This window comes from Monomorium pharaonis, chromosome 11 (genome assembly GCF_013373865.1).
Source record: "Monomorium pharaonis isolate MP-MQ-018 chromosome 11, ASM1337386v2, whole genome shotgun sequence".
Classification (NCBI taxonomy): Eukaryota; Metazoa; Arthropoda; class Insecta; order Hymenoptera; family Formicidae; genus Monomorium; species Monomorium pharaonis.
Genome location: NC_050477.1, coordinates 5,423,200 through 5,448,588, shown reverse-complemented (window position 1 = coordinate 5,448,588; position 25,389 = coordinate 5,423,200). Strand labels below are relative to the sequence as shown.

The following is a 25,389-nucleotide window of genomic DNA, read 5'->3' as shown; positions in this document are numbered from 1 at the left end:
GCACATTCATTCGCCGTTACCGGAGCTTTCTATATCCCCTCGTGTATCCTTCTCAACGCTTCAATTATTAAACGGTAATTATGCGTCACGAACACTATGGACTAGCGCAATACCCTATCCCACTTCATATTGTGAAATCGAAACGTCGAGCTTCTGATAATTCAAAGGAGCCGATGTGCCCGCTCTTCGGTCTTTGATCGCGATCGATCGATCGGCGCTTCAGCTTCGTTGCGCGCAGTTAGGAGCGGCCACAGGCTCTCAAATCAATACTCGCCTTCAGACAATAGATAATTTGAACGCGGCAGAATGTAAAGAGCGCGGCGATAATATTTTTTTTGCCATGTGTGTCTAACGACGTCGAGAAATACGGAGTCACAAAAATTGCAACCGTCTCAAATCCCGATTCCAGGTTCTTTTTCAAAGCCAGTTTGAGTTCTCGCAATCTCTCTCTTTCTCTTTCTCTCTCTCCTTCCCCCCCCCCTCCTCCCTCCCGACTTGCATACCGCGTCAGGTTCGCACCAGGGCAGCCTCTACCTGCATTCCAATCTACCCGGTCGACCTCATTCCGCCATTATACTATTTCGTTCGGTCTCTCGACTATCTCGCGTTCCCTAGAACATCTCCCGCGCGTTTGTTCGCGCGAGAGCGAGTTTTCGGGGCCGAAATTATGTCACGCGCGACGTCGCGCCCCGTCCCTGATATTGCGCGATTCGAAGTCGTTTCCCCGACATTTCTACGATCTTGGTCAGGAAATGCGGAATAAACGTATTTTTCATAGTTTTTTAGGGGCCCATATGCTTATCATTGAAATTATCGTCGAAAAGAAAAAAACATTTCGATGTAAAGTGCGAACATTATAGTTACAGGATCACATACAGATCAAAGTAATTAGATTTTCTGTATCACGATGCTTTTTTACATTGGCAAAGGAATAAACTTTTTGTCGCGATGCGAAGCAGAAGGAAATTCCAACTTCGCTTATTGATGATTTTTGGTACCGCGATCTTTTTGTCGATATGTTTTTTTTTTTTCTGATATTGTTTGCTATGATTTAAAGTCTCCCGGTAGCAAACATCGATTCTGTGTAATGTGAATCCTCTCATCTTCCCTCCCTCTGTCTCTCCCGGCATTATGACATCGACAATCGTATTCATTATGGCCGATTCGATCACTGTCAGCAGCAGGCAAGTAGATACCATCGAGAGCCATATATCGATATTCATTATCTATTACGTTATCCCGGGCGATCGGGTGCTCGGTCATTCGCCAAATGCATTCGTATATGCTATAAATCAACCGCTGCGAAAATATTAACTCTCTCGACCGCACACGTGACACGGATATTTCACGATGAAGCGATCGCACGCGTGTTACTTTACACCGCGTTACAGCGCGATTGCAGTTTTACTTCGGACGTTGATGGATCGGTATAACTCGGTGACGGATTATTCGCTCGGTGGCGGTTGTTCCGATAAAAATTTTTCCTCTTCAGAAGAGACCGGCCAATCATTATTATTTTAACCCGCGACAATTAAGCGGACAGTGAAATATTATTCGGTCAGTAAGGAAATAGAAAATTATTTGGTAATGAAGGATATTTGTAACATGTATGCGCAATAATAATAATAATAAGATAAATATTATCATTATGATATTCATGATAAACATCGGTAAAGTAATTATTAACCGTGAGATAAAATAACGACAACCTGATTAAATTTGCTTTAATATATATATTAATGTTCCAATTAATATTCTGAAAACATTACAATTTGATATTTTATCTCGTATATTAAAATTAATATTTACATAATAAACTGTAAGTTAACATTTTTGTTTTACACGCTGCGGACATTTACATTTGTAAAAAAAAAAGAATTATGCTTAATAACTTCTGGCGAAGAGTTTTTCCACTTAACTGCACTTTATATGTTCGTGACGTTATATCGAAAACTTTTACGTTCTGCGTGCCAAAAATGAAATTGGAAGATTATTAAGGGGATTAAATAAAGTTGTCATCTCGCGCGCGCATGTGAAATTAGTCGGCCTGTTCTACGGGTGCGACGTAACGATATGGAAAGGAGAATCACCTGTTAATTGCTAGTCGCTGGTGCGACACATGCGACACAATTTAGCATAATACGAGCGATCATAATCGATAAATTCCTTAACGAGCCACCCAACACAGATACGTGATCACCGAGCTGCTCCAGAGCGACTTACACAAGATCATCGTGAGTCCACAGCATCTCAGCCCGGACCACATCAAGGTCTTCCTTTATCAGATCCTACGAGGTGAGTAACAGCAGTTTTAATGTACCCACGTTCTTTTTATTGCGCGTGTAACGATACGAGCGGAAATTTTTTTTTAAATAAAAAAAAAGGCGAAGGTATATCACCTGATGCTTTTAAAATTTACAACGGTGTATTTTAACGTAACAATATACGTGTATATATACAGCCTTGTGAATTTAATCGTACATTCTCGTGTTACATATTATAATTTTTTACAAGGTGATGACAGTTTTGCAGAAAGTTAAATTAAAGGAATATAGTGAAGATGTGCGATGCAGGTAGATAACTAGCGGGTAAACTCGATTAAGACATAACGTGTGTGTCCTCGTCGAGAAACGAAAGCCCATAAAGAAGGTACGAGGGGATGAGAAAGTTCAAAGTTAGAGGTCCCAGGACGGCGAAGATGCTGGTCCAGTCTCCTTAGACGACCTCTCAGGAGTCGTTGAGGTCGAGATTCCGAGATAGCCTGCCAGGTAGAAGAACCCCTCCCCCCCCAGGGGGGAAGGGTTGGCGAACAGGATATGGGGGAGAACAGGGTGCAAGGAACGAGATGAGAATGGCGAAGAAGGAGGAAAAGTCGGTGGGGTTATAAAAATCCACGAGCGGCATATTGCCTGCGTCGTCGTCGTCGGGCGATGGTTAGGTGGGGGTGGAGGCTGGGAGTCGAGCAGTGAGGGGCGGGAGAACTGGGATAAACAGCATCGTTTCTATTCATCCCTCGGGATCATCCCGGGATCCCGACGCTACTATATCGTCCTTACATTGTCTGGCTTGCCGAATTACTCGTCCTTGCCCCTCCGTCGATCTATCCCTTTCCCTTGAAAAATGTTCGTTTACCTTTTTCGTGGTGTCTCGTTTATTTTTTTTTTCTTTCGGTCGGTTCCATCACTATTTTTCTCTTTTCGTATACAAAAAAAAAACTCGTGAAGATATACTCTCTCGCGACCCATTTTTCACTATGTGTGATCGGTATTGAAATTTAATTTGTTGAATAAAAATTATATGAAGGATAATAATTTTTACTGATAACAGCAGTCCTTGCAGAATTAATGTCGGTTATGTTAAAATTTAACGCGACAACGTACGAAGGACACACGTGATAAGATAAGTACAATATTTACAATTCTATATATTCTCTCTCTGTAGAGATATGAAAAAGACTTTGAGATTTTCTGCGCGTTAGACATTGCATATTGTACCGTTGAGCGTAATTTTAATCAAAGGCACAGTGCACGTAATTACATTTCATGGATGCGGAATTTTATTAGAAGACTACCGTCCCTTTGTATTTCGTGTTCGCGCGATTTGGTTATCCAAAAACGTGGGATAAACATCTCTCTTATCGAGCGAATGAGAGACAGAGAGAAAGAGAGAGAAGATCAAAGGGTGTGCGCCGGATTAAAAGGGTCTCGACACGGCACGACACAACATGAGAATGAAAAAAGGAAAGCGGTGCGCATCGTCTGAAAATGAAATTCCATGATGATAATAGACAAATATGAAAGTCGTTGTCCGAATGTTAAAAACTGCTTACTTAAAAATCACCTTAATTCTAGAATTTTTTTGCTCTTGTTAAATACTTTCAAATATCTAATTCGGAGTATTAAATGTACTATAATATATTGTGTTTGCATGTTTAATTCGAAAAATTCGAATTCTCACATGATCTAACGAAATATTGGAATGCACGATGGACAATTATTTGCAACGGACAGTCGCAGATTTTTAATTAAATGCGAAAAAAATAGTAGCAGAAAGTGAGAGAAAGATATAGGGAAAGAGAGAGAAAGTCATCTTTTCATATGATCGATTTTGCTTATATTGCGACCGAATGCGGCACTCGACGAAATGAAATCGTCGATGGAGAGAAAGAGGGAGAGAGAGAGAGAGAAAAAGGGCCGACGATGGAAGGAGAGGATGAAAGAAGAAAAAAAACGAGAGGCGAGCTACGATATGCGCTAAATTTGTTACTCGTGTTTCTCTTTTTGCACATACAGTGGCTCTGGACGATATTAGAGCACATCTTGCGATCTATCGCGTGCGTGATAGATAAAATCTCGCTACCGATTGAATCACTTTTCCCCAAGGACCGCGATGTTCACGGTTGCGTTGGGGAATTTGCATAACTTTGTAGATCGCAAACTCGGGCGGAAAAGTCGACGTTTGTAAATAGAAAATATATTCGCGTCTAGTTGCAGTCAAACGAATCAAAGTAAGATTGAAAGCAAACCGACGCGGAGTAGAAAATCTAATTAAAAAAAAAAAAAAATCGGATCGAATTTGTCGACTCCCTGGAGAGAGAATATTTTTGTGTGCCACCGCGGTGATCGAGTTAGAGAGCTGCACCCTCTCGCGAATGCATTCTTCTGCGGCCGAGTGTATCCTTCGGCTTCTATTATTAAAGGACGTGGAAGACGTGGCGGACGAGGCGCAAAGGGGGTAGCCACCTTAATTCATCATTCGTCATGTCGTCACTTTTGTTTCTCCTTTAGCCGGTTGTTTTCGAGGATAATTTGTCACGACAGGTTCCGCCGCGTCTCTCATCCTCTCTCCCCTTCTCCTGCTTCCTCGCAAAGGATGCAACTCGAATCGCGCGCGATAGCAGCGGAGCCGAAGGAGAGACCCCGCTGCGTTCATCCCTTCGCTTCCGCTCTCGTCCGAAAGGAGGTTTGTGGCGCAACTAGTGCAACGCGAATTGCGATGCACGAGCAACGCGAGTGCACCGGATCATTATGCGCTAGCCGACCGAGGCGCACTGCCGCGAATAATAATTTTTCCTCTATAGGTTTCTCATTATTAAGATCTTTTCTTTTTCGCCGCGGCGACGTCTTTGCGTCTCGTTTCTTTGGTTTTTTCCCCTTCGTTTTTTCCTCTCTCTCCCGTCAAGATCGAGTTACATCTCGAAATTACTGTCTTCGATACTCGCGTGAGCAAGCACGAGAAGAAATAGTGTCTCAATGTAACGTAATGTGATTGGAATGACTGTCAGGACGAAATTGCGTTATGAGTCACGTGGAATTATCTTGGAGATAACAGGGATTTTTAATGTAAATAATGAATGAATTGAGGAGTAAAAAAGAAAAATGGCGAAAATATATTAGCCATGGTATAATTATATAATTGACAATTATATAATTAAAATAAAAAATGAAATTTTATAATACTCTTAATGTAAATACCGATAATCTCGTTGAACTGAATTTAATTTCTATAGCACGATATTAATAAGAATTTTTCAGAGATAAAATTATTGTCCAACGTATAATTATCCTTTTGTTTTGAAATTCAAAATCATGTGTATTTTTATTCGTTTCGCACAACACAAGAATCAAAATTGCTAAGATAATCGCGTGTTTATTATCACGAGTTTGCTGAGGTTCCTTTATTGTGATCATTTTCCCCCCTTTTTTTTTTAATAAACTGCTAAAGTAAGCGCGATGTTCATCAGGACCTTCGCTGGCCAGGACCGCTCTCCTGACCGTGTATGTAGGTCAACGTTCGAGTTAGATCCGGGTTCCGTCATGCGGGTTCGTTCGAGCTTCTGTGTACGTCAACGGTACATATTTCGAGACGCCGGAAAGCGAGCGACACACGTTTTCCGGTAAGACCGCCCGTCGTTCCCACGAGTCCGCGCGACTCGCCGCTTTCAAACGTCGCGCATTCAATATGAAATTTCCAGCGTTTTGGCTCTCGGAGCGTTTTAGCTTTTCGGATTAAACTTAAGGCGTTCTGAAAAAAACATGGTAAACGGGTCCTTTCATCAATCACTCGTTTACACAACGTGACAGTATCCTTTTTGTTGCTCTTTATTAATTTCTTTAGTCTGAGAAATGAAAGAGGATAGCTACTTGTAACGTAATGACGTGCCTATGTCGATAGAAATATGAAGAAAACGATTCTCTTTAGAAGATTCTGTATCATAATCTTCTCACGGGGATTTGACTATTCCGAAATCCGTTTCGGACTTTTCCATCCAATATAGCGCCGCGACGCGTAAAGCTCAGCGGATAGAACAGAGAGAGAGAGAGAGAGAGAGAGAGCAGCGGATTCCTCTTCTTCTCTTGACTGATTCGAAACCAGTCCTGCCGCCGCCCAACCATGACCCCGGACCCCCGTCATCCGGTCGACTCTGGCTTCTCCTCTCTAACTACCTCGCCTACTTCTGCTCCTTCGTCCTGCGTCCTCCTACCTTCTCCCGCCGTCCCCCTTCTGCCCGTCGTGACGTTTTAATTAAGAAGCAATATCTTTTTGAAGAGAAATCGCGGCGTTTCCCTTTTTAATCTATCGCGAAGACGGGCGAACATTGTGTAACAACAAATCGATATCTTGGCAACAAGAGCAACCGATATCGTTCCGAAGAATGAAAGCGAAAGAGGAAGGGAAATGTATTTTTAGCCGGATAAACAGTTTATCGGAGGATTTAGTAAAGAATTGAATTTAATTTGGACAAGAACTGCATCATAAAAACTGTGAATATTTTTACTTGTTCTTGAATTGATTGATTTAACTTTGACTCTTTTTAATCAACTAACTTTATTAATTTAATTCATCAAGGATTTTTTATCATTAAAGGTAGAATATGATTTTTAATTAAATTTAAAATTCAGAATAAATTGTTCTCGGTATATCATTTCTCTTTCCGTTACAATTTCGCCAAAAAATAATTGTTTCAGAAATTATACTAATACAAAAATTTTAAGAAAGATTCGAACATAAAGAGTATAAAATATGTCATTTACAATATGTAAATACTTTAGCCTTTGATTTTCGACATTGTTTTCAATGAAGTTACTTTTCAAATGATACTTCTACATATGTATTTCGTAACACCTCTCGAGAAAACACAAGATTTTATCTTATGAAATTAATTTTTCTTTAGACAGTTGCACTTTAATGATATGTTTAATTTGAAATTTGTAATTACACTTAAGTAATAGTAATTAATCGCGTGTAATAATATGACAGGTGTCGCGCGATGTGTCTGACTTCGTCGATTTGTACGCTCGTACTACTTGCTAGTGGTTGCGATCGACGTCAAACGAATCTTAATGAGCGGATTATACGGCATATTATTTCGTTCACGAATAAGTGTAACGCTTGATATAAAGAGACAGCGAGGAATAGAGAAAGCAGAAAGAAAAAAACAAAACAGTTTAATTAAATACCGGCGTATTTTACGCATAAGCAAACGAGGTAATGTTTTTATTTCAACTATGAAGTTCAAGAAGTTCAAGAAATTACCATTATGCGTATTAAATGGATATTATTTGTCGCGATAAATCCGGCGTTGTTATTTTTTAATCATTACACTTGTGATTGCGAGAAAATTGTATGATTTCTTATGATTACTGAATTTGCATGCGATTGCAATTGTTATTATGAGTTCCGTAATTTTAGTAATTTAATTTTTATAAATTTAATAATTTTATTGTGTATTGTAACTGTAATTTCAATTACGATATATTAATTAATTACAAGTTATAAATTTTAAAAAGGCAACTTTCAAATTTTATATTGATACAACTGATCAATAGATCAACTTCTTCTTTGTCAAGATATTATCGGAATGGTTTCCAAATGTTATAATTAGTACTCGTTAATTCGCAAACCACGAGAACTGTAATTTCTCCCGAATCGCCGCCTGAAGTCGAAGCCAGAAGTCGACGAAGTTAATAATTCAAAGTCCCGCTCTTGAGAGCAAATATTAGCTCACATTCAGTCGCCTGTCATTCTTCTACATTGTACATTAACAAGCACCGACATTAAATCGGCTGGAACTTCGCCAAAGCGAACCCTCTTGGCTTTAAGTTTTCGTTGCACGTATGCAAGCCACATGCAGCGGCGACGTAGAGTGGTATCAAATTTATATCAAAAACGTGGCATCTTATTTTTTCTCCTCAAAAGTATTTTAATAATTTTATATATTGCCAAAAAATAAAAGTAAACAACTACGCACGAAAAAAAAAAAATTAGTTGCACCAGTAAGAATCCGTATTTGGTAGATAAACTTTAGTTGTACACAGAAAGATCTCTTTAGATTTAATAAACAGTTTTGTTCGACTATTCCAAAGCATATATTTCTTTTAATAAATTTTGAACAGATTTCTTTATATCTAATATTTATAAAATTTAAAGAAATCTTTCTCTCTGTGTAGCTACAAAAAAACTTTTTCTCAAGGTTCCCTTTCTTCTCTCATCCACGTGCAGTTTAATTTTTCGCGTACGCAATGGGCTTCTTCATCTTCGAAACCTCTGGTACGACTTAATTCATGATATGCAGTCTACGATCTAATTTGACGGTAAATGTGCTACACGAAGGCGAGACGTATGCCGGAAGCGGGTCGATGCCGATGTAACGTACCTAAGTACGTGCATGCACGCGCGCGCGTGTTGTTAATTAAATTCAACGTCTGATCGGAATTGACTTAATCGACAACAGGTGTATCGATCAAGGATAATATTCTGAGAACGACACGGCTATATACTCACGCCACGAAGTTGAATCCTTAATCAAGCGCTCGATGGAAACCATGATGTAATAAATTACACATTTTCATTAAATGGAATAATACGACGTGTATCAGTTATCCGAGAACAGATAAGATTATCCAATGATAAAACACGTTATTGCACGAACAAAAGAAAATCGGAAATTACGTTCTTTCAAGGACGAGCACAGCGAGTGACATAATTATCAATTGTACATATCGAGAGGACTTTTTCTTTTCTTTTTCTTCAAAGATTCTTTCGATTTCTGTTCTTATATATTCGTGTGATTTTCAACTATATATTTTTTGGTTAATTTACATATTAAATTCATTTTTCTAATTTACGAAATGGTAGCTTGGTTGCACGCACGACGAAATTGCAAAATTTAATAGAAAGCATCGGTTCGTGGTGAAAAAGCGAAGGAACTTTACGCGGACGAAGCGAAATTTCGATGGAAGCGCAAAAGCTTGCGATCACTAGCACATCGCTTTCGCATATTCGCGTAGCGGCGGTATTGCGCTTACGTTGTTACGGTGAGGGTCGTCCGACACTCAAGACACTCTTCGCGAACTTCGACGCGTGACAGGAAGCCGCGCACGGCTCACTCATTATACGAATCCTTTTCCATATCCTCTCCCTCCGCGAGATAAATTACTCGACGGGGTGATTAATCGCGCGCCGGCCGATTACTGCCCATTAACGAGGACTCTACGGACGGGCCCGTTCTCCAAGTTCTCACCGCGAGCGGGAACGTTTTTCTTCGAACGTAGGCGCTCCGAGAGACGCCGATTCTCGCGCGCGATTTATGAATCCCCGCGTTCTTGCAAATCTCAAGGCGATACGAGGGAAATACGAACGTATATCCCGGTCGTAACGCGTAAACGGCAGCTCGACTGCGCGCCGTGCCAAAGGCGATTCTCAGGTGGTCGCGCGCGCGGTTATCGGCCTCGCTGAAAATAAGTTCGCGCGGTGGTGCGAGGCTTCTTGTTTACAGCGAGTCCGGTGACGTGGCGACGAGACACGGCGGGTATCAAAATTAACCGCGAGTAGGGCGTCGCGACGCACGGCGCCGACGTTCGTTCGGATACTCGCGACCTCGCGATGAATATTTGAAAAAAAAAAAAACTTAATACACTGGAATTATATTAAATATCTATATGTATGAAATTTTATTTGTATAAATTATTTTATTTCTATAAAATATGATGCAACGTCGTGTTACGCAATGGGAAATTATGTTTGCAATATTCGAGCTTTCTCATCATATTTTATTTATTATTAAACAGAATACAACTCCATAAATAATCCGTCGCTAAATATATACAAAATTTAGATAATTTATCCAATTAAACATTAAAAAATCAAGCCAGAATAATTATGTTCGATGAAACGGTCAAGTACTTTTTTCGCGAGTATTCGAGGATACGCTAATATTCGAGGATCGTCACTGAGATGGTCAAGGCTCAAGCTTTTGGTTAGGCCGGGCCGCCGTTGTCGGGTTCATCGCACCGTCGGCATCATGGCGTTCTCGTCGGTGTGGGATTCTTTATTTCTTCTCCCATTCGGCCGACAAGCGAGGTCGCGGCGACTCCTCGATTACAGACGTACGAAAGTCAAGGCCTCTCTTCGGGAGACCCGGTTTCGTCTCGGCTATCGACTCCAAGGCTGCCGGCAACCTTCCTCCACCAGTGGATGACATGAGCCGACGGACCAGACGGATCGTACCGGTAATTCGTGAATAGTTGCAAAAGAAATGTCGACACTTTAGACGAGAATATATGAACCCACCTGACCGGTTTTTCACGCTCTTCCTTTTAAGAGTTGCTCTTCTGTTAACAAGCTGTAATAATAATGATGACAATTATTATCTCTGGGATACTTAAAAAAATAAAAACGTTAATTAGTAGATCGCGTCGGGATTTTGGTTGTATCGATTTGGTGGCTCTTTTGTGAGAAACTATTGATTTTTTCAAAATCGTTTGAACGTGTTGTCATGTTCACACTTCGATTAATTAACACGATATCCAATTAAATTAATTCAGTTTACATGGGATGTGAGAGAGGAGAGAGAGAGAGGTGCGCGCGCGTGTTTGTGATCAAATACACACAAAGTTAAATGAAAATAACTGTAGCGTCTCGTTAGAAAACTCATTCGTAGCTGGTTAGCATTAATTGGTTTCTTTTGTCACGTTTTCTTCTTTTGCATTAATCGGTAAAATACATTCCCGCTTCGCGTTATCTCGGTCGCGTTATTGGGGTGGCGATGTAACGCGTACGTGAAATCACGTTGATTATGAGGGAAGTACGCGAGTCGGCTAATTTCGTTGATAAAGGACATTAAATAATTGGGATATTCATAAGTGGCTCGCTGATGGACTTTAATTAGCAGGCGTTTCCGCACGCGCGCGGCTAATTAATTGCCCGATATAACTGAATTCATCATTTATTCGGCTCTCTCGCTTGGATTTTATCGATAGTGAACAGCTTCAAAGTTGACTTATAATGCGTGATCGGCACAATATCGCTACAAATGCAGACTAACAGAACGTTCTGCCGTATAATGTTTCAACAGAATGCAACAGCGAATTTTGCAGATTAACTAGAAACTAATTAAGAGACCTGAATGTGCGAATTCTACACGATATTTTTAGCTAGCTTTGATCGCTTGTAATTACTATATTATATAAAATATTCAATTTTTCTGTCTCTTCTGATTTCTTGCCATTCAACTAGAAATTACAGATCTATAAGCGATTTCATAAATAGATATTGCATATATTATGTATTATATATATATTTAGAATACTTTTTTAAGACTTATTGATGTCTGAATATTTGGATGCATTTATTCACTAAGTAGTCACCCCTTTTCCTTTTAAATATGGAATATTTTCCTCTGGAAAGATGAAGGAAAGGGATATGAATTCATCTGTAATAATTTAACATTCGATTAAACTGCGGTGCAGCTTGGCAGCTAAATGAATTTTTCACGCTGCTTAAACAAGCGCACGCGAAGATTCTGACTCAACGAGCGGGAGAGAGAGAGAGAGAGAGAGAGAGAGAGAGAGAGAGAGAGAGAGAGAGAGAGAGAGAGAGAGAGAGAGAGAGAGAGAGAGAGAAAGAGATAAAGAGAGACAGAACGCTTTCGGGATGCGAGTTAATCGCGTGCGAACGGATACGATAATAAGAGCGGCCGTACAGCAAACCCGGACGAGGGACTTTAATTACGACGAGGCGGACTCCCCGGTCTTCCCGGGCAGCCACCCTCTTCCCCTCCCCTTCCCAAACGACGGATTACCCCCGGTAATATTGCTGAGTTTTATTGCCGCGAAGACCGAGGCCCGAATGCGCTCGCGGCGGGCGTGACTTACATTCAGAACACTGATTGGACGCAATTCCGGATATGATATCCTACAGCATCATACGTACGTGCGTATAACAGATCATATGTAAGTTACCAAATATAATCTGGAAATCCAAATAGACCGGAGACCCGGAGTTCGGTAAATTCTCATTCGCTCTAATTTTATCTCGTCATGCGCACGTCTCTGCGAGGATATTTCGTAGTAATCAATTCTCCGATAGCGATAAATTGCTGTTGCATCGCGACGATCCCTGTTCCATGACGGGCTTCTTTCAATTTCAGACGAGAACATCGCGGGATGAGGTAAAGAAACCGCGGGGAAGAGGCTGAAACCGCGCGTGATCGAACGTTCGGAGCGAGCTAACTTGCCAATATGCGTTTGCCAATACCTTAAAAATACACCTCCGGTGTGCCTTTTTCAACTGGTAGTATTTTCTGAATCAACCGTAAAACGGACGGCGAAGTCGATCTGTTGACGGGGATGGATCGGGAAACAACTGAAGGAATCTCGTTACAGCCCTGCTCCGGCCGCGCCACCCTTCGCCCCCTCGCGTCATTTCTCACCTCTTCGCCGCGTTCTCGCGCGGCAGATAAATCGCTTCCTGAAAGTAAGGCGGGGAAACAAAGGGGGAAAAGGAGCTTTCGCGAAACCCCCATGAGTTATCCCGAGATTTCCTACTGTAAACTATTCCCCACCGTAAACTGATCCAAGAAATAATTCTCAGTAGAGATCACGTCGTATTCTCGAACGCTCCGTACGTACGTCGACTGATTGAATCGGCGCTGACTAATTAAAGCGTCACGTGCGTCACTCGCGTATTTATAAAACGAGCGAAGAATGGCTTGATTGATTTCGAAACGCCTCGATCGACACTACCCCCCGTTTTACAGTATTTGTCGACCGATATTATGGGGGCAACGCTATGGTTTACATGTTAAACTCGCCCGACCTTTCCCGCTATGGGGCAAACCTATCGGCTGTTAAATTCCTGCTGTGTGCTATAAATAATTAATTTGAGCTTTAAGACACCTACCCTCCACTCGCGATCATTATCGTTGTCACTATTATTATCTTGAAAATGTAAACTGTAGATATAATGTTACACTTCCGATTACGAAACGTACTGATATTATGCGTAATATTATGTACTAAAAAGCTAATGTAATAAGTTCGAAAATTAAATATGATTTTGAAATTGAAGAAGCATCAAGAAAATCGAGGACAGTTTAAATATACACGAATGTATTTTTCAACAATATCGTGAAATTAATATACGATATTGTAAAGATGCAACTGCGAATGGAACAGCCAATCGAAAACGTCAATGATACTATTAATGCTTTTATTTTGACTGTCACGTTTTACATCTTATGTGGAATAATCTTAATATTGTGAAGTCAATGTTCTTGAATTTTTCGATGCGCTTTATAAAGTGTTATACTTCCAATTTATTATTATATTATATTATATATATATATATATATATATATATATATATATATATATTATTATATTTTTGTTACATTTTATCATTATATTTCTCTTCATAAATGTAAAATGTATACTCGCATAATAGATGGATTAAATTGCAAGGAATTCACAAAAACTTTTACGTTCCGCACGTTGCTCCATTAAAGGGAGTAAATTCGGCTATTATTCATCGCATTTGTGCGCGGCCCGAATTTCATCGACGGGCATTTTCGACAAAATAATAACCGATTTTTGATTAAGCCTGATATAATAACTGTTTCGAAGTGCTTCGAATTTTCATAGTGAGATGAGGGGAGGGGGGGGGGCAAGGGAGAGAGCCGACCTGCATTTCGCCAGGCGCAAATTTTCATCGGCATCGAAAATTGGGTTCACATTGACGCGATCGACGACGTGTCGTGTCTCTGATGTTTTGTCAGCTTGTCACGCTGCCGAGAAAAATTCTTCCGTCACTATCATTTTCGCAGTCTCGTACAAGATCTCGTGTCAATTTTCACGATCGATAAAAAACCCCGCGTTTTTCGTGATTAATTTCCATCGGTTCGCTTTGCGGCGTCGCTGTTGCTCCCATCAAATTGAGTCATAGCGAGCGAATCGAATTTACCTCTCACGAGTTTTTTTTTCTTACACAAAACTTGGAAGTATATCTTTTATTATTCGAGTACAACTCGACAGCAAATTCTTTGATGATTCTCAATAATTTTTTGGCGTATTTTTTTTTCTTTATAAATCATGTATTTTTTATCTGATAATAAAGAAATAACTGACGTCTTGTGTTTTTGAAATTTTAAGTGATTATAATTAGAACAATTTTATAATTTGCAACTTGTCGTTGCTTTCAGGCCTCAAGTACCTTCACTCGGCCCGAATTCTCCACAGGGACATCAAGCCCGGGAACCTCCTAGTGAACAGCAATTGCGTACTGAAAGTGAGTTTCGATTTAAATATCCGAGAATGCAAATATTAATCTCCTGAATATATTATGTTCTCTTTGATTGGACTCGACAATGAGAGAATAATAGATTGCGAGGACCTTTTTGTCCAACATAGATGTCTCGTCTTGAATAGGAGCAATTATTCTAAACTTAGACTATCTAGAGTATTCTATTTACGCTTCGAACGGCCAAGCGCGCGACTGAGTGCCCTCTTTCTCCAGATCTGTGATTTCGGGTTGGCTCGGGTGGCGGAGCCCGACCAGAACGTCCACATGACCCAGGAAGTGGTGACACAGTATTATCGCGCACCGGAAATCCTGATGGGCGCGCGACACTACACCGCTGCGGTGGACGTGTGGAGCGTCGGCTGTATCTTCGGCGAGCTTCTACGCCGGCGGATCCTCTTCCAGGCCCAAAGTCCCGTTCAACAGGTGAGCGGAACGGACCCCGCAGAATCCGGCTCGCGTTTCTCTCCAGGAAGAGACCTCGCGTTGAAACGAACGTCGAACTTGACGTATATAATTCCGATTAATACGAGAGATATCAATAAATATTCAGTTAAATTTGATCTGGCTCAATTATTTAAAGATATCTCGGGAATTAAGAGCTACCGCGTGTAGCTACTTTACGTCATATTCGCGGATAGGATTGTTTCGAAACTCAGCTAATGAGAGAGAAAGAAAAATGTGCCTTTTCCATCTTGGTTCTCAGCTCGAATTGATTACGGAGCTACTAGGTTCGCCCACTCTCGAGGAGATGAGGTATGCGTGCGAGGGCGCGAAGTCCCATATGCTGAGAAGGGCGCACAAGCCGCCGTCGCTCGCGACTCTGTATAATCTTAGCAGCCAGGCGACGCACGAGGCCGTCCACTTGCTCTGCCAGATGCTAGTCTTCGATCCCGTAAGTTTGCAGAAATTGATCATTTCCTCACATTAGATCTTGCACTTATTCCGATTTCATTCGCTTTTGTTGGATAAATAGGTTTTAATTTTAATTTAGAGAATTTTTATAAATTTTTTTAATACAACAAACTCTTCAAAAACTCTTTAAATTTTTTTATTTTGACGCAGGCAGCGTTTAGTTTAGTTTGTTTTATCGACAGCAATATATTTCGTAATTGTATTTATCAATTCTCCGCTATTTTTTTTTTTTTTATGCTATTTCTCCCCGTAAAATTCATTTATCACTTGAATAATTAATAAAGTCTCTCGAATTTTATTTTTCGTTCAATTTCGTTTTATTATCAACTATCAATTCTGTGGCATTTATTTATATACATCGATAGTAAAAACGAATGACCAATCCCGACTCTTGATTGAGATTTTTTTTCGTTTGGTTTGAATTTGAAGAATTTTATATTGTTTATTGATGTCGTTTCCAACGAATTGTTACGCAGGACAAGAGGATCACTGTGGTGGACGCCCTGGCGCATCCTTATCTGGACGAGGGACGGCTGCGATATCATTCGTGCATGTGCACATGCTGTTACACGACGAGCGCCGGTATGAGACAGTACAGGGTGGATTTTGAGCCCTCGGCCGCCCATCCGTTCGACGATCTCTGGGAGCGAAAGCTCACGAGCGTGCAGCAGGTGAAAGGTGAGAAATTCCACCGCGTCGAAGATTCAATGTGAAAGAAAATATAAAACGGGAGAAAAGAATTCGCGCATGTCGTGCTCCCGGAGCATTTTATATCTGGCAGAAAATATACAAAAGTATTACGTAACATTTGATAACAACGCGAATTTCGCAACAGTCGAATATTGAAAATATCTTTCTGTATTTTGTGATAAAAACGATTGGTATAGATTTAATTTGTTTCCGATGATGCGTAAAGTTTACGTTTATATTTGTGATAAAAGTTAAATTTATAAATTATCTATTTGGAATGCTATTTAAAAATTTTTGATGCAGCGATTTGACGGTTTTTATATGTCAACATTTCGTTGACTTTTTACATCGAATTTTACCGCAAACTGCGATCGACAGATCGGACGTTCGTTTTTGCGGTGCAAACTGTAAGAACGAAACTCAATAATATTGTCTCGAGAGCATATCACGCGTATCGTGGGTAGTGACGTGCACCGTAAATATCTCAGACACGTGCCTGCGCTATTCGAGAACAATAACCGCGATAAACACGCTCGCATGTGTGCGTGTCACGATAAATGTTTCACGATTATGGTTTATCTCAGCTGCGCCTGGCTGAGAACCTCTCGTGTATCATTCCTCCTCGTTGCTATAATCGTCAACGAATGAAGCGAGGAACGGCGCTATCCTGATGAGTAATGTAAAAAAAAATGCCGCTCTGTGTGTCATCATTATTGTCACGCTGTTCCTTCCAGTCGCGTATGGTATTTACATTAAAATCGATGTTCAGTTCCTAGCTGCGAGTTTGATTGTTTATAACGAATAACAGAAGTGTATACAGAGAAATGTATGTACATACGGCATGTGTGACACGTAAAAGCTTCGTGATATTTAAAAACACGTCGTAACTTTCGCATGGAAAAGTTTTATTTTACAATTCTCATTCTTTTTTTTTTAGTTGATAACAATTGCGATAATGAATGTATATTGTAATAATAAAATTTAAAAAAGAATATGAAATTACGTACCGAACGTTGACGGGAGAAGCGACAGTTTAGCCGCGTTTATATCGCTGACCGCGCGATGAGGATATGAACCATGGCGTTATTCACGATGTCGTTATCTCGAGCGCGAGAAATTACATCGCGCCATCAGCGTCCCGCCTCTCGTCATTCACTTACACGCCCGATACGTCGGTTTGTCTGTTTCAGAGGAGATGCATAAATTTATAGCGGAGCAGTTGAACACGTCGCGAGTGCCGCTCTGCATTAATCCGCAGTCCGCGGCGTTCAAGAGCTTCGCGAGGTAAGACGATTTCACGCAGGTCGCCCTTGGCCGAGCGGTATTATACGTGTCTTGTTCCAAAATTACCGGAGGAGGTAAAAAAACACGACCGAAAAGTCTGCAGCTTGCTTATAATATCAGCTTTGAATGAAGTTCAATTCGGCGGACTATTATGTTATCATTACATTTATAGTAAGTGTGAGATTATTTGGAAAATTGTGGCTAGGATCGAAGGACCATTTTGATATATATAGCTGTAATACGTAAGAACGCTTCTGTATTTTTGGAACATGCGATATGACATGACCCGACCTACATAAATTCCCCTTTCGTATACAGTAAAGTCACCAGAACTGATCGACGAAAAAAATACCCAAGAGAATTAAAAAAGAAGAGTGAAAAAAAAGAAAAGAAAATATTTGCAACACTACCCCTTTTACTGTCCCTCGAGATTAACGTTAATAAAAAATCAATATTTCCCTTCCCTCGCATCTCCATCTCCCGCATCGCGATCCTATGTCCTGAATCCTACATTAAAAAAAAAAAGACAGATTAATAATCCCCATGAGAGTTCATAGAGGGGCGCACAGTGTTTCTTATCAAGCAGTCGAGTAGTACGAGCGGGATGTACTGGGTGTTCGAAGAGTAGCACTGACTAGAGTCTGGCTGAGTCTTTCCACGTGTAACAGAGAAAGTAGATTTCAAAATCGATCAGATGGGACTCGAGATGAGTCGAAGGGAAAAGAAAGAGGGGCCTTTCGTCCTGGCGATCCTCTTGCTAACGTCCGAAAAGGACGTTGTGTAACTTTTTTGATGTTGTTTCGAAGTAGAGTAAAGATTGTAAGGTTTAAAATATATGTTTTTCACGTAACCCTGTCGGCCCACTGTGATATAATCGCTGTATGCGATCTCTCGATGTAGCGAAGGAATAAAAATCAAGTAGATAAGGAATTAATAGTTTTCAGTACCGCCGAACGGAAAATTAGAATGATATTTTAGAGTTGTAGATACGAAAAGAACATATAGGAAGCCTTTACCATATTCTCTGTTTTTTTTTCACATGTACACTCTTTGGCAAAATAAAATTGTAGCGTACTTCTCGAAGTGATTTGAATATTATCGTTTTTTGTTCCAATTTATAATAATATAAATCTTTTTAGTAATATATATATTTTCTAATAATATTTATCTTTTTAGATGTTTTTGAAATATAAAATTATTAAAATTGTACTTTGTGTGAAATTTCTATTATTTATTCTCTATAAATTTTCAGAAAGCATAGTGTTGATTGATAAATAAGGAGACAGTTTCACATTTACGTGTTTAAAATTATAATTATTGGTTTTTGGAATAGAGAGAAAAATTCACATTATTAAAGGTAATAAAAGCACTGTATGACGGAATAATCAATTGGAGCACGCAATTTATCTCATCATAAAATGATGGGATAATATTTTATGATGTTTACTAATATTATAAATTCTCAGTATGACACACAGAAAATTTGATGAAAACAACGAAAATTACACGGCGTAACACATAAAAGAGACATAATAAACATACTCAAGTAGATATTTCATTCATTAGACTTTATTAAAATTTTCAGTAAAATCAAAAAACTTCTTTTCGCTATCATACTTTGTAATATTTATATAATTTAACTTTATTTTGCTAATCAGTGGGTTTTGTATAATTTAGGACAATTTTTAAGCTTGTATTTTATAATATCGTTCTAATTTTCTCTCTGCGACATTGAGACGAAGAGATATGTCTAATAGTAACAGATATATATAATATTTTTTCCCAGATTACACTACTCAACAAAATTTAACTTTCCTTTTGTAGAAGTCTAACAAAAAATGAAATGTAAAATCTTGAACTTTCCTGATTTCGAAATTGAAGGTATCAGTACGTCTAGATTTTTTTATATTTTACAAATTGATGGCATTTATGAATACGTTTAACGCGCGCGAAGACTAAACGTGTATATTCTAAAAAAGGAATATTATAAAAATTTAGTGCATTAAAATGTAATAAACAATTGTCACGAATAACGAATATATATTTGCAGTTATCTGAAATTTAATGTCGTATATCAATTGATCGATGTTTGGAATTATCTCGAAAGTCAAAATTATTAAAAACGAAAGGTTCGAAAATCTAGGCGTTACTCCTACGGTACGAAATCGGTTCAGATTTCATTGTTTCCATTGTCTTCTCATTGTTTAATACGCGTGGGACCCTGGGAATAGGGACATTTACAAAATACGTCTCGGCTTGTCAATGTTATACTCAATACATACCGTTATCGTCCAACTTCTACAAGGTGTGTGTTGTGTTGGGTAGTGTTACTTGCAACTGATGCTGGATGTGTAACAATTGTACGTCTTGCTTACTCTGCCGTCAAGTTAGAGCAAGCCGATCGCCGAACCAGCGCCCTGTGCCGCGTATACGTACACGTTACTACTACCACTACCGACTCAGCTATCTACCACTGTCAGCTACTATCGACTACTACCGCTATCGTCTACTACTACTACCACTACCACTACTACTACTACCAATCGTGTTACGCCTCCTCCTGAACGAACCGAACGAACCGAGAGTCAGCTATAGTCGGCGCGACCTCGCTCGCAGAGGTACATGATCCAGCCTATTTTTTATAATACCAAGTATATTGCCTTTTGCTTGCGTTACAACTGTCTCACCTTGGGTTCTCTAACCATCCTTTGTTTACCTCATGATGTACATACACCGTGCCTCTGACATTTTGTCGAGAGCACTGTCGCGCGAAACGATCGCTTCAGAATCGCCGATCCTCTTTCGATTTTCGAGAGATAAATGCGCGTGCAAATAAATGCGGACTCGTCAACGATCACACCCGTGAAACTATATCACGAACGCGTTTATTTGTATACGTGTTCGAAATTTAGAAGGGGAGTACTCGGCGATTTTTTGAAGCGACCTGTATAGCGCGTCGCATCTCATCCGAATCGGATCGGTCGCGTCGCGTATTTCATGTCAAGGCGGGTTAATTGCGCTCGAAACAGGGTGACATGCTTGTTTATAATTAAATATAATGACAGATGAATTTGATATTGTTACCACCGCACCACGAGTGGTTAATTGGAAACATTTTTGAGAGAGAGAAAAATAAAACTCCTCGAAGATCTCCATAAACTCGGTAAAAACATTCCCAGTTAGGGACTTCGCAAGAAAAATTATAATAATATCAATCCAATATCAATATCCACGGTAAGGTATTAATTCTGAATTAAAACCCATTAAAAATGATTAAAACCGAATTGCAAAATAATTTTTTTAAATAAAATATGACACGTATTCAATTATTGTAGATTAAATTAACGATTATTATTATCAGAATTGTTGAAACGGATTATATATTCGTCGAATACAATCCGAACATTTGCCGCAAAATATTCGTCGCGGTATTTCAATATATTTCGTAAATAATTATATTGTTTATAAGTGCAACTGCACGCTTATTTTGTGTTAGAACAGCAACACCTTGTGTTCATTTGCAACAGCTGAGTTAATTGAAAAACCTGCAAGTGCATACAATTACTCGAAATGAGTTTCAGAAATAAATTCTGCGGAAATGCAGAAATTCTAATTCGCGCGGAAATTAGGATAATTCAACGTCGGTTTTCGCGGATTTCGGCGACGTGGCTCAAGTGACGACAGACATTTAGCGAGGCACGTTTAGCGATGCTAATTAGTGCGGTAGTTTCGCGTACGCGCAATTAACGGGCTCCTTAAACATCCGCGTGACGATAATATACCCGACATTACTCGGCAGGATATCGTTCCTTTGTCCGATTAGTGTTTCCATCCTTTCTGTGTGTGTGTGTGTGTGTGTGTGTGTGTGTGTGTGTGTGTGTGTGTGTGTGTGTGTGTGTGTGTGTGTGTGTGTGTCTCTTTTCTTTCTCTCTGTTTCGACTGGGCGAGAACGTTGCTGAAGCGAGAAATCGTATCGCTGCTGGCCCACTTTCGCGGCTATTTAAAAGCGAATCCAAAGGAATCTGATTGAAAAGGAAACAATTACGATCTTCGAGGAACATCCGTCAAATGAAACTAAAACTTTGTTTTAAATTTTCCTGTTTATCTTTTGGAATATTAATTATTATAATTAATATAACATTAATACACTAGAAGATACGTATATATATATATATATATATATATATATATATATATATTATTTACATTAGTAACTTAATAATAAAAGAAATATGAAGATATGTTTTAAAATTTGAATTAAGATTGAAAAAAATTATATTTAGAATTCACCTTCGTCAGAAAAATGTAAGTAGACTGAATTTCCGCTTCTCTTTCAACTGTAATTAAAAAATCGAAGATTTAATTCACTATAATCTCTGCTACGCAACATCTGAGTATTAATACGGTAATTTGCAAGCGGTCACCCCGGTTTTGCAAGCGCGTGCGACACACCCGCCGTCATTGTTTCGCCATTCCGCTACTTGTGCATAAAAGAGAACAGAGGAAATATACCTGAACAGAGCACATTGTTTTGCCGTTGACATTATGAGTGTAAAAGAAGGCCTGATCCACCATGCAGCCTTCAGTCGAGAGAAATATCAATGAGAAAGACAAGCGTTGACGTCGCGATGCGCCAAAAAAAGAATATAAAAATGGAAACTCTCTTTCGAAGATCTGCATATATTTTCCCACTCCTCAGCCTCCCTCAAAATTCACCTGGAATTAGAATTCATGTAGTCTGATGGTTTTTGCAAGACCTTCCTATTCCATAGATAATATCTACCCGATATTAGGTCAATATTAACTTCTAGATGAAACAAAGACGGAATGAAGAGACGGAAATAGATCTATATTGAAAATAAACGTATCTAAGGAAGAAGAGAGAGAGAGAGAGAGATAAATTTAAAAGAGAGACGATCGGCTGTCACGCGTGCTGACAGCTGCATGGAAATCAGATGATTTTATTATTTTGCTTATTGAGACTTGAGATTCATCAATTCTTCGGAATAATCGTCACGAGCGAGTAGCGCGTGTTCCAGTTCGATAACGGTAATTAATAATTACGTATGCCGGCTGTCACTTGGCGATTAAGTTAATGCCAAGAGATATAAAGTGATATATCATCAAAGACGAGCGAAAGAGAAAGCTTGATTCGGTGTGTAGAGATTGTTACGTTCATAGGCATGTTACACAAATTTAGAAGATTTTTTTTCTGTTATTGTACATACGCTTTTTTAGTTGTATCTATAATTTCCTTGTGTTCCCTACAATTACGATAAAGAATAGAAAACGGTAATGCTACATTTAACGGATTTGAATAAAAAGAGAAAGAAAAGCACAACGCACTATTACTGCTCGCTGACGATTTCAGTTCTTACGATTTTAGTCGATCGATAATATCGAAGTGCGAAATGATAGTTGTAAATTATTTCTATGGTGTTTCGTACTTTGCTTTTTTCGATCACTAAAGAAGGCGAATGGCCGAGCAAGAGTACGTTTGATACGGCTTAATTTTGATATAATTATGTATACCTATTATCAACTCATGATTATAATATATAAAGTCTGAGATAAGAACTGTTGAATCAGCTGAATATCCAATTGTTTGAACTGATCACTTTATGTAGGTGCTATGCTTTTGCCGAACAATGTAAAAAAAGCTTTTAAAAATTTTCCCAATTTTTTACATTAAGCCTTGCTAAATCTGGAAATTCTGATTTTCGGCCGTAAACATGTTAGCTCGACGATTCGCACGTAGTTGTACCCGTTCTCCCTTCACTCGCCCCGCGATCGATTGCCCTAACTACTCCACGGTAATTGCATCATTATCGCTTAATAATAACTTGAAAAAAATTTATGTAGAAAAAATTATTAAAGTTGTAATAAACGGAAAAGCGATTTTATCGAGATCGTTTCGGATAAAATACCGTTGGCCGTTATACAGGGTGGTCGACTCGTTTTACCGCAGAAGGGTCGCACGTACCCCCCCCCCCCTTTCCTCCCTAGCCTAGCTTTCTCGGCCCCATCCCCTCTGCCCTTCGTCGTCTCTCTAATGTCTTGTTCGTACGACTTGCAGCTCCACGGTGGCTCACCCCTCGGAATTGCCACCCTCTCCACACCAGTGGGAATAAAAAGTCTTCCCCGTTCCCGTTCCCGAGATAGACCGACCGTCAGGCTCGAGGGTGACGACTCCGCGTTCCAAGAAGAAAGGAGGATCTTCGCCGACCGGAAGATAGTAAGTCACCGATAACAAGAAGAAAGAAAAGGAGGAAGAGGAAAACGGGGAACTGGAAGCTGCGGAGAGAAGAGCCAAGAGAGACAATAGACTGCCGCACACTGTAGCCTCAATTTTCGACTAGCTGATACATATACATGCATGGAATATCGCGCGAGGGATGCGTAGAAAAATGGTAGCAGATTTCGATCCGAGGAATTTGGAGAATTTACTCTTGAAGAGTTTATTCTTCGATTTATCTCAGAAATGCATTTGTCAACGACGCTAGAAATGATTTCAATTATCCGTGCCATTCCTTTTTAAACTTAAATATATTTTTCGTACGAGGTGCTAAATTGTTTCAGCACTTATAACAATTTGATATAAAATTTTCTTTTAGAAATGCATTTCTAGATACTTTTTTCTAGATCTTTCCCTGACGAGCTTTCTCCTTGGAACTTTCAATCGTAATTTAATTAAAAAATTATTTAATGATGACATTGATGGGCAAGTAAACAATAAGGTTCTGTTTTATGATATTCGAATTTAGATTTACATGTTAAACAAAAAAAATTTAGTAGTTTACTACATTTGTCTTAAATATGGTACATGAAATATCGTGATTATTTACAGAACTTTAATGATGCTTACAAGATTTGAAAAAAAAAAAAAAATTATAAAGTTTAATAAAAGATTCTAAGGATATTAAGGACTAAAGAACATAACAGTGTCACATGTATTCGTCAAACATTCACCAAGAAAAGACTGACTTGGAACTTCATAGAATCATACCCCGTTTTTCCACGCATCTCACTACGTCCTGCATGTATATATAGCAATATATTATACATATTATATACATTGTATACACATGATTGAGGGGGGTGGACACATCTACGTACACATACATGCATACATACATACATACATACACATACATACATACATACATACATACACGAGCGCGCACACTTAGCCAATTTAAAACACAACACAAAGTAGCCAATTAATTCCAATAGAGAGCGGTGGGAGATTCCCGAGGATTGGAATCGTGGGTATACCGTGAGGGCGGGAGAGCGAATGGGAGGGAGGGTGGGTGATAATTAATAGCTATTAGTAAAAACGCAAGCGTCGAAAAGACGGGCCAGTCCATATTTTCTTTTCTTAGATTTTACACACGTGTACAGGTCGCGCGAGGTCAGCTGGCCAATTATGATCGCGCGCGAGAGAGGAGAAAGTGCCGGGAGAGGAAAAGCAAAATCCTTCTCGTTCCGATCGAAGATCCTCCGACGGCGAGAGATATCCCTGAGAGAATGTCATTCTCGAATGCTGAATCGAATCATCCGAAAGGATATCCATCGAGGACGTCGTTCGCATCGACGAGATTATTCGCTCCGAATCGAATAGTCTCCTTGATAGGAGATTGCTCGAGGACGCCGCGAGAAGCGGAAAGATAGCTGCGAATCGACAAGACATCCCTCGAAAGGCTATCACTTTCGAGGACATCGTTTCAGCAATGATAGAATTATGATTCCGAATTGAGTAATCATTAATAGGTTTCTCGAGAATAGAGTTTTCAGGTTAATTTATCGACGAGAAAACATCTCTGGAGGATGGTTGCGCGAGAATACTCGAGAAAATTAATCCTTGGCGAGGTGTATCGTTCATGAATATCCGAGGATGTCTGTTGACGAATCGTATCGTCCTTA

The 25,389-nt window shown here is 39.5% G+C and overlaps 1 protein-coding gene and 1 long non-coding RNA gene across 6 annotated transcripts in view; one reads left to right on the top strand and one right to left on the bottom strand.

Annotated features, from left to right (window-relative positions):
• LOC105835168 (serine/threonine-protein kinase NLK) overlaps positions 1-24,354 on the top strand; it is an 83,280-nt gene extending 58,926 nt beyond the window's left edge. For 3 of the 5 annotated variants that reach the window (XM_036294038.1, XM_036294037.1, XM_036294039.1), the window contains exons 5-11: positions 2,189-2,295; positions 14,480-14,565; positions 14,794-15,003; positions 15,284-15,472; positions 15,969-16,170; positions 17,373-17,466; positions 23,543-23,597. In XM_036294038.1, coding sequence (XP_036149931.1) covers positions 2,189-2,295; positions 14,480-14,565; positions 14,794-15,003; positions 15,284-15,472; positions 15,969-16,170; positions 17,373-17,466; positions 23,543-23,597 — 943 coding nt within the window. Of the gene's footprint in view, positions 1-2,188; positions 2,296-14,479; positions 14,566-14,793; positions 15,004-15,283; positions 15,473-15,968; positions 16,171-17,372; positions 17,467-19,853; positions 20,085-23,542 lie in introns of all 5 variants that reach the window. The other 2 variants (XR_004965091.1, XM_036294036.1) reach the window with 2 other exon arrangements.
• LOC114254666 lies at positions 10,051-13,363 on the bottom strand. Its single transcript, XR_004965092.1, has 2 exons — positions 12,538-13,363; positions 10,051-10,624 (listed from the first exon to the last, which is right to left on the bottom strand). It is a non-coding gene; the product is annotated as an uncharacterized LOC114254666 (long non-coding RNA).
• Positions 24,355-25,389: the final 1,035 nt, after the last annotated feature.